This window comes from Bos indicus, chromosome 6, assembly GCF_029378745.1.
Source record: "Bos indicus isolate NIAB-ARS_2022 breed Sahiwal x Tharparkar chromosome 6, NIAB-ARS_B.indTharparkar_mat_pri_1.0, whole genome shotgun sequence".
Lineage (NCBI taxonomy): Eukaryota > Metazoa > Chordata > Mammalia > Artiodactyla > Bovidae > Bos > Bos indicus.
In genome coordinates, this window is record NC_091765.1 from 84121259 (window position 1) to 84130669 (window position 9411).

At 41.5% G+C, this 9411-nt stretch overlaps 1 protein-coding gene across 1 annotated transcript in view; it reads right to left on the bottom strand.

Moving 5' to 3' along the window:
- The window catches only part of UBA6 (ubiquitin like modifier activating enzyme 6), an 87441-nt gene extending 80540 nt beyond the window's left edge, over nt 1-6901 (bottom strand). The window contains exons 1-2 of the mRNA XM_019962828.2: nt 6769-6901; nt 1843-1905 (exon numbers count right to left, since the gene is read on the bottom strand). Coding sequence (XP_019818387.2) covers nt 1843-1905; nt 6769-6839 — 134 coding nt within the window. The 5' untranslated portion in view covers nt 6840-6901. The remainder of the gene's footprint in view (nt 1-1842; nt 1906-6768) is intronic.
- Between the last annotated feature and the right edge of the window lie 2510 nt (nt 6902-9411).

Below are 9411 nucleotides of genomic sequence, written 5' to 3' on the forward strand. Positions count from 1 at the left end.
GAATGGCCTTTGGTGTGGTTGGTGGTAGTTCATTTGGCTTGCCCCATAATCTCTTTCATTCCATATTACTGTACAGTATCTACTTTTCGCCACTCATCACAATTTGTTTTAAAAATAGAAAGTTTTCATTACAGATTTGCATGCAGAAATGTAATCAAGAAGGTTTTTTTTCCCCCCTTAACTTACATGGAACGCAAACATCAATGCAATTAACATAACCAAGCTGGTACAAATGATTTTTAACACTTGATTTGGATATTTTGAGTATGTCACCTATCTCCTGTGTGATAGAATGTTGATTGTTCTCAATTAATGTCTTGATTTGACTGCTTTCAACTTCATCTGGTCTACCAGACTGTGGAACATCATCCAACAAGAAATCTCCAGCACGAAGCTTCGCAAATCACTTGTGACATGTTCAATCAGTCACAGCACCTTCTGCATACACTGTACCAAATCTTTTTTTTTTTTTTTGCATTTCAGTTGCATTTTTACCTTTCTTGAACTAATACAGCATAATACACCAAAAATGCTTTCTTTCTTCCATCTTCAATAATACTGAAATGACCATATAAAAATCTACCAATTTTAATAAGTTTTTTCAAAACACACACTGACACAACAGCTGTCATAATACCACCTAATAAAACTGTTTTGAATGAACTAAAAGACAACTAAGCACTACTAGAGCCTCCTTACAAAAAAAAAAGAACGAACCTTTTGGCCAACCCAATATAATTATAGCTAGGATATCATATGGTAAAACAGTTTTCACATAAGCAAAATCAAGTTAGTCTTTTTCTTCCAAGGGTCTAGGACAAAATAGGACTTGAAATCAACATATCAGCTCCTCCTAAGCTGCTTAAAACTGACTCTGCATCCCACATAAAATAATATAAAAAGAAATCCAAAATACATAAAAAGCCTATTGTTCCAAATTCTACCTACATAAAATCTTTTTTTCATGATTACATATACAGAAAAATCTAAAAACTTTTAAATGGTGATTATACTATCTTCCATGCAAACATCTCAAAGTATTTAAGAAATTTACTAGAAATGACAGCAATTTATGTGTTTTTAAGTGAAGTGAAGTTGCTCAGTCATGTCGTTTACAACTCTTTGCAACCCCATGGACTGTAGCCTACCAGGCTCCACCATCCATGGAATTTTCCAGGCAAGAGTACTGGAGTAGGTTGCCATTTCCTTCTTCAGGGAATCTTCCTGACTCAGGGATCTAACCCAGGTCTCCCACATTACAGGCAGACGCTTAACCGTCTGAGCCACCAGGGAAGCCTTATGTGTTTTTAAGTTCTCTTTAATTTTGAAAAAAGTATCCTGATTTCATGAAAAAAATATGGTAAAAAAAAGTCCCACTAAATTCCATTCAAACCACCGCTCTTCAATCACTTCTCCACTGTCTATGCAGTGCAAACATGGATTGTTGTTAATGAGCTTACACTGAAGTAAACATATTCTCTAGATGCTGCTGTATCACTAACTAAAGTGAAATGAATTGTCTTTCATGAGACTCACTCCTGCAATATCAGGAAATTAAATATGTACTCCTGTCCAGAAATAAGAGGTATATTTGGTAGTGGATAGCAAAATCATTCTTAGTCACACCAATTAAACCTAAAGCAACCAAGATTTAAATATTATTCAAGCTTTCAGACTATAGTAAAAGAAAGAAAGAAACTGTAATTTTTACTTGAGCAGAACTCTTACAACACATTTTACAAAATTCTGCAAAGGCCTAATGGTGTCTTCGAACAGACTACCTATACTCCATTACGGGAGAAGAACTATTGGAAAAAACATTTGCTTCCATAAGGTTCTTACCTGTATAATGCATCATCAATCTCCACAGATTCTGTTGGCATGATGGAGAAATTTGTATTTGCACTGAAAAAAGAAAACAAAAGAGCAAGTATAGCTATTTAATATTCATATTTTGTAATGTAAAATATGTGAAATCAGATTCACCAGGTACTAAAAGAGATCTTACAAACCAGACATATATTTTATTATTTACCAGTTTATTTCAATTGTAAAAATAGGTCAAAATTAAATTCATTCACTGCTTGCTGTGTGTGTAAATTAGAGCCCATAGTTGTTTTATTCTCAGGTGTTATCATTGCTGTAATTGCTATAAATATCATTGCTATAATATATATTCTGATGGATTTATATTTTAGCAATACTGAGTGGCCCATAAACCTTCTATAATATACATACCCAGAATTTAACATATAATTATGATATCTAGGGCTTCCCTGGTAGCTCAGCTGATAAAGAATCTACCTGCAATGCAGGAGACCCCAGCTTGATTCCTGGGTCAGGAACATCCCCTGGGGACGGGATGGGCTACCCACTCCAGTATTCTTGGGCTTCTCTGGTGGCTCAGATGGTAAAGAATCCTCCAGCAATGAGGGAGACCTGGGTTCGATCCCTGGTTGGGAAGACACCCTGGAGAAGGGAACAGCCACCCATTCCAGCAGTCAAATAAGACAAAATAATAATAGTTTAGCCATAAGACAAAGTCAAGGACTTTAGTTGTCTTGCAGATGCTAACATCCCTACCAAGCGGAAGAAGTTAACTGACCAGCAGCAGGTAGACCTCAGATTAGTTGGAACCAGAAGGGTGATGACCAAGGTTCCAAAAACATTACCCTGTTATCTCACCATCAAGCAATCAGAGAACTGAGCATGGATCACATACCCTATGACCCTCTCCCTCAGACTGTCTTTAAAAACCCTTCCCTGAAAGCCAATGGGGCAGTTTTTGTCTTTGGAGCATGAGCTGCCAGTGTTCTTTGCTAAATCCTGCAATAAACTGTACTTTCTTCACTACAACCTGGTGTCAGTAGATTGGCTTTGCTGCACATTCAGTGAGTGGACCCAAGTTTGGTAACACAATCAACTAAATGGTCTCGTTCTGCTCAGGCGGCTCACTGCTGTATTTTTTTCAAATCACATATCCTTAACTATTTATTATCTGCCTTCCCCTATAGAAAGGGGAAGGCAGATGTGCTCCATTAGGAATTTACTACCATATTTCAAATCTCTAAAACAGTACCTGGCATTTAATAACAAGAACAAACATTGTGTCACACAGTTTTAAGTGTTTACCTCAAACTACCGCACAATTGCACTCATCTCACACGCTAGTAAAGTAATGCTCAAAATTCTACAAGCCAGGCTTCAGCAATATGTGGACCGTGAACTTCCAGATGTTCAAGCCGGTTTTAGAAAAGGCAGAGGAACCAGAGATAAAATTGCTAACATCTGCTGGATCATCGAAAAAGCAAGAGAGTTCTAGAAAACATCTATTTCTGCTTTATTGACTATGCCAAAGCCTTTGACTGTGTGGACAATAAACTGTGGAAAATTCTGAAAGAGATGGGAATACCAGACCACCTGACCTGCCTCTTGAGAAACCTATATGCAGGTCAGGAAGCAACAGTTAGAACTGGACATGCAACAACAGACTGGTTCCAAATAGGAAAAGGAGTACGTCAAGGCTGTATATTGTCACCCTGCTTATTTAACTTCTATGCAGAGTACATCATGAGAAACGCTGGGCTGGAAGAAGCACAAGCTGGAATCAAGATTGCCAGGAGAAATATCAATAACCTCAGATATGCAGATGACTCCACCCTTATGGCAAAGTGAAGAGGAACTAAAAAGCCTCTTGATGAAAGTGAAAGAGGAGAGTGAAAAAGTTGGCTTAAAGCTCAACATTCAGAAAACGAAGATCATGGCATCCGGTCCCATCACTTTATGGGAAATAGATGGGGAAACAGTGCAAACAGTGTCAGACTTTATTTTTGGGGGCTCCAAAATCACTGCAGATGGTGTCTGCAGCCATGAAATTAAAAGACGCTTCCTCCTTGGAAGTTATGACCAACCTAGACAGCATATTCAAAAGCAGAGACATTACTTTGCCAACAAAGGTCCGTCTAGTCAAGGCTATGGTTTTTCCAGTGGTCATATATGGATGTGAGAGTTGGACTGTGAAGAAAGCTGAGCACTGAAGAATTGATGCTTTTGAACTGTGGTGTTGGAGAAGACTCTTGAGAGTCCCTTGGACTGCAAGATCCAACCAGTCCATTCTAAAGGAGATCAGCCCTGGGTGTTCTTTGGAAGGAATGATGCTAAAGCTGAAACTCCAGTACTTTGGCCACCTCATGCGAAGAGTTGACTCATTGGAAAAGACTCGGATGCTGGGAGGGATTGGGGGCAGGAGGAGAAGGGAATGACAGAGGATGAGATGGCTAGATGGCATCACTGACTCAATGGACGTGAGTTTGAGTGAACTCCGGGAGATGGTGATGGACAGGGAGGCCTGGCGTGCTGTGATGCACGGGGTCGAAGAGTCAGACACGACTGAGCAACTGAACTGAACTGAACTCAGTTAACCCTTTCAACAACTTTAGGAGATAGACACTATTACTATATCCATTGAACAGAGGAAAAAACCTGAGATTGACAGAGATTAACCTAAATAACCTGCCCAAGGTCACGGAGCAGGTAAATGGCAAGCCCTGCAACTAATCAGTCTAGGTTCCTACAACCACACTATATTGTCTACTACCTCTCACAGTGGGGGATTCCAAGGTGGCTCAGTGGTAAAGAATCCACCTGCCAATTAAGGAGACACAGGTTCCATCCCTGGGTCTGGAAGATCTCCCGGAGTAGGAAATGGCAACCCACTACAGTATTCTTGCCTGGACATTTCCATGGACTGGCAGGCTACAGTCCATGGGTTCAGGTGGAGACGACTGAACACGCACACACACACACACACACACACACACACACACACCTCTCATAGAAGGCATGAAGAAGCACTAAAAAAAATCTGTTAAATGAATTTTAAAAATTAAAAAACTGTGATGTTGGAAAAGTCTTTTGGGGAGTCTCTTGGATTGCAAAGAGATCAAACCAGTCAATCCAAAGGAAATCAACCCTGAATATTCATTGGAAGGACTGATGCTGAAGCTAAAGCTCCAATACTTTGGCCACCTGATGTGAAGAGCCAACTCATTAGAAAAGACCTTGATGCTGGGAAAGATTGAAGGCAGGAGTAAAAGGGGACGACAGAGGATGAGATGGTTGGATGGCATCACCGACTCAATGGTCATTAGTTTGAGCAAGCTCCAGGAGCTGGTGATGGATAGGAAAGCCTGGCATGCTGCAGTCCATGGGGTCGCAAAGAGTCGGACATGACTGAGCAACTGAACTGAACTGAACCATACTGGTGTGACAAGATCAGAGTGATATATCAATTACTGCAGCTCATTTCAATTTTTTCACAGTGTGGCACAGAAAGAAAAATGATAATTGGGAAACACAGATGGTTCATGGGCAGAGGGAACCACCAGGACAATTTGAGCCTGAGCTAAAATCAATACCATCTTGGCAAAAGTGTAATTCATTCTAGGTTTTGGGAAGCTCTATATATCAGTTTCAGGATTCTAAAAACAACGTGATAACACAAAATTCAATTTCAGGATCCAATTTTATAGGCCTGGTATATTGATATATAGGCAAAGAATTTGAAAACATATGGTCGAAAATGTTATTATTTCTCTTATCATTGTGATATCACCTTCCAGCTAACTAATAAAAACACATACACAATATTCCCTGGCACTCCAACAAAATACAAAACTCAAGAAAAAGTCTTCTTACAACTTTCTTACTGTTAGTACACTTTCTCTAGCTGTCTTCCTTGCATGGTGAGCAACAGTCTAAGATGGTAAAGCTCTTAAGTAAAAATCAGAAAAGCTACATTCTAACCAGTTCTGTCTCTTAGTGATTATGACTGACATCCACTTTTCAGAAAGTGCTGCCTTACTGGAATCTTTCAAATATTCTTCTTCTGATAAGGTCTTAAATGGCAAACGAAAATGCTTTAAATAAGAGGAGGTTTTATTTGTATTACATAATATCCCCCACGTAAGTCTGGCAGTGCTGGCAATGGCAGGCAATACCATGGTATCAAAGCATCCTTTCGGTCTAAGGCTGGTGAAAAAGCCATAGGCTTGTGAATATTCATATTAGCTCAAAATCAAATATCCACCACTTCTGTCTTCGGCACATCATATTCTGGTAGTGGGCAGAATGTAACTATCCGCTTTATTAATTATGAAATGACAAATAGGAACTACATAAATGTTTCCACTCTATTTCTGCAGGAACACCAACTGCGAAATAAGAATGGGTAACTCGTGGTTTTCTTCCCTGCGTTTTTCTTTCTTTTTTCTCTCTTGTTTTAAAGGGCAATCAACAGGCCTCAGGGTGTTCTGACTACTACTGATTCATTATTACCGAGTTCCCTCTGGTAATAGTTTTCAAAGGAGAATCTCAGCGGAGGATCGTGCACCATGGAGCTCGGCTTTCACTTTATCGAAAGGAAGGAAGGTGTACGGCACCGGGGCAGGGAAGCTCGCACCGAAAGCCCCTCCCTCCCTCCTACGTCCGGTGACTGGAAGGAAGAAGGATGGCAGACCCCAACCAGAACTGAGAAAGCGATGAAAGGGGCAACGAGTGGATTTCCTCCTCAGCAAAGCCGGGAGTCGCAGAGGCCGGAGCCCGCGCCGCCACACCTACCCCGCGCGCTACCCTCGCCGCCCAAGGCCGGCTCTGCCCTGCCCCGCGGCCTCTCGCGCGCTCCCTGCCCGTCCGAGTGGGAGATGCAGAAAGTCGGACCCCGGGTTCTGCCCGCCACGCCTCACTTCGCGCCCACATTCGTTCTCTCACCGGCTGGTTCTCCAGGAGGAGCAAGATGCCTCTTCCCCGGGACGTGCTGCCACCGGCAGGGATCCCTCCATCGCCTCCAGAGACGCAGCCTCAGCGGACCACTGGGAGGCAGGGAAGAGGGCGGGACGCGAGGTCAAGGGGCGGGCAATGACGTCACAGGAGGGGGCCGGCCTCAGAAGCCAGCAGCCAGGCGGCGCCTTCCCGTCAACCCTAGGGGCATCCTGGCTTCCGGTTTGGGTGTGGTCCGGGGGAGGGCTTTGCCGCAGGTAGTTGAAGCGCGCAGCTGGGTGGGTGTGTGTCTCTCTGTCTGTGTTGGGGGGCGGGGTGGTGGTGGGAACGGGGAGTGTGTGTGTGTGTGTGTGTGTCTGTCTGTCTGTCTGTCTGTCTGTCTGTCTGTCTATCTGTCAGAGTCTTACCGTCTGACCCATCAGGGAAGCCTGAAGTGGCACTGTAGCGACTTGGTTCTGGCGGATTTAAGCTGAACCAAAACTCATCGCAAGCCAAGCACAGGATTTCAATGGCCAGCGAAGTCATGGAATTCCATAGCAAAATCCTTAAGAGTTTTCCGGCAAGAAGAAACGCTTCATTTTATTAAAAATAGAAAAAACCGAAAGGCTAGTAATAAGTAGCTCCGGATTTCCCGTCTGGAATTCCAGTTTAAGACGTTATACGTGTAACATCTAATTTTGGACATGTATTACATGTCAAGCACTGTCACAAATTTGGTAGAATCATGTGATTTTCTTGAACGATGAATGGCATATGTCATCCAGGTGGCCTTTAGTTTGTGAGTGAGGGACAAATTTACAATCAATGTAAGTGACTTCCCAGATTAAGTACCAAAATATACGTCTAAGAACCTCTCAACTAATTTTTTTTTTTGGAAGTTCCAGAGTGAAAGTAAACGGGGGATATGTCCACAAACTCCTTTTCTGAAGTTCTGGAAATAGAGACTGTTTCACATAACTTAGGTCATCTAGCCAAGAATGGGATATTTCAATTTTAATGAAAGATTTCAAAGAGCAAGTTTTTTTTTTTGTTTGACAATCTATGATTTTAGAGAAAAGAGTTCTTTGTGAGTAAAAAAAGTAGCAGTTACTCGAAGTGGATTCTTTTGGTGATGCTTTACAGCATATTCTTGGGAGAAATAGTATTTTCTGTTAACTTTACAGCTGGCTTTATCTGTCTTTATGCCTGATGAATGGCAAAGCAGATGTTTACTTTTCTTAGTTCAGGCTCATGTTTCTTTCCTCTCAGGTTTCAGGAAAACTCTTCCAGCACTAGAAAGCTCCTTTCTTGCTTTAGTGTAGTGCTGAAAAGTATGGTGGCTGATTTCTATAATTTCCGTCGTTTCAGTTGTCCCTGTGTTGCACGTGTGTTTATAGGTATTATGTATGTTTGTATGTTTGAATACTAAAAAGCCTCTTGATGAAAGTGAAAGAGGAGAGTGAAAAAGTTGGCTTAAAGCTCAACATTCAGAAAATGAAGATTATGGCATCTGGTCCCATCACTTCATGGGAAATAGATGGGAAAACAGTGGAAACAGTGTCAGACTTTATTTTGGGGGGCTCCAAAATACTGCAGATGGTGATTGTAACCATGAAATTAAAAGACGCTTACTCTTTGGAAAGAAAGTTATGATCAACCTAGATAGCATATTCAAAAGCAGAGACATTACTTTGCCAACAAAGGTCCGTCTAGTCAAGGCTATGGTTTTTCCAGTGGTCATGTATGGATGTGAGAGTTGGACTGTGAAGAAAGCTGAGCGCCAGAGAATTGCTGCTTTTGAACTGTGGTGTTGGAGAAGACTCTTGAGAGTCCCTTGGACTGCAAGGAGATCCAACCAGTCCATTCTGAAGGAGATCAGTCCTGAGTGTTCATTGGAAGGACTGATGCTGAAGCTGAAACTCCAGTAGTTTGGCCCCCTCATGCAAAGAGTTGACTCATTGGAAAGGACTCTGATGCTGGGAGGGATGGGGGGCAGGAGGAGAAGGGGACGACAGAGGATGAGATGGCTGGATGGCATCACCGACTCGATGGATGTGAGTTTGAGTAAACTCCGGGAGTTGGTGATAGACAGGGAGACCTGGCGTGCTGCGATACATGGGGTCGCAAAGAGTCGGACCTGACTGAGCGACTGAACTGAACTGAACAGGGCATAATACAATAGCTTTGTTTTAAAATCTTTATTTGGGATAATTTTAGATTTACAGAAAATTTGCAAAGGTAAAACAATTTCTGTATATGCTTCACTCAGTTTCTTCTAATGATAACATCTTACATAACTGTGGTCCATTTGTCAAGGCTGAGAAATTAATATTGGTACAATACTATTCACTAGCTACATACTTTATTTGGATTCCACCAGTTTTTCACTAATGTCCTCTTTTTGGTACGTGTCCAATCCAGGATACGATATATTTAGAATTGCCCTGTCTTGATCATCATGTAAGTGTACATTTTAATGAATATCTTCTTGAAATTTTATGTGCAAATTGGATTTCTGAAATAGTTTATATCATAAATTATAAAGATAATAACATCTATATTGTGTTTTATAATTATAGAGGCTATTTACATGTATTTTCCACTTCATCGGAGAAGGCAATGGCAACCCACACCAGTACTCTTGCCTGGAAAAAT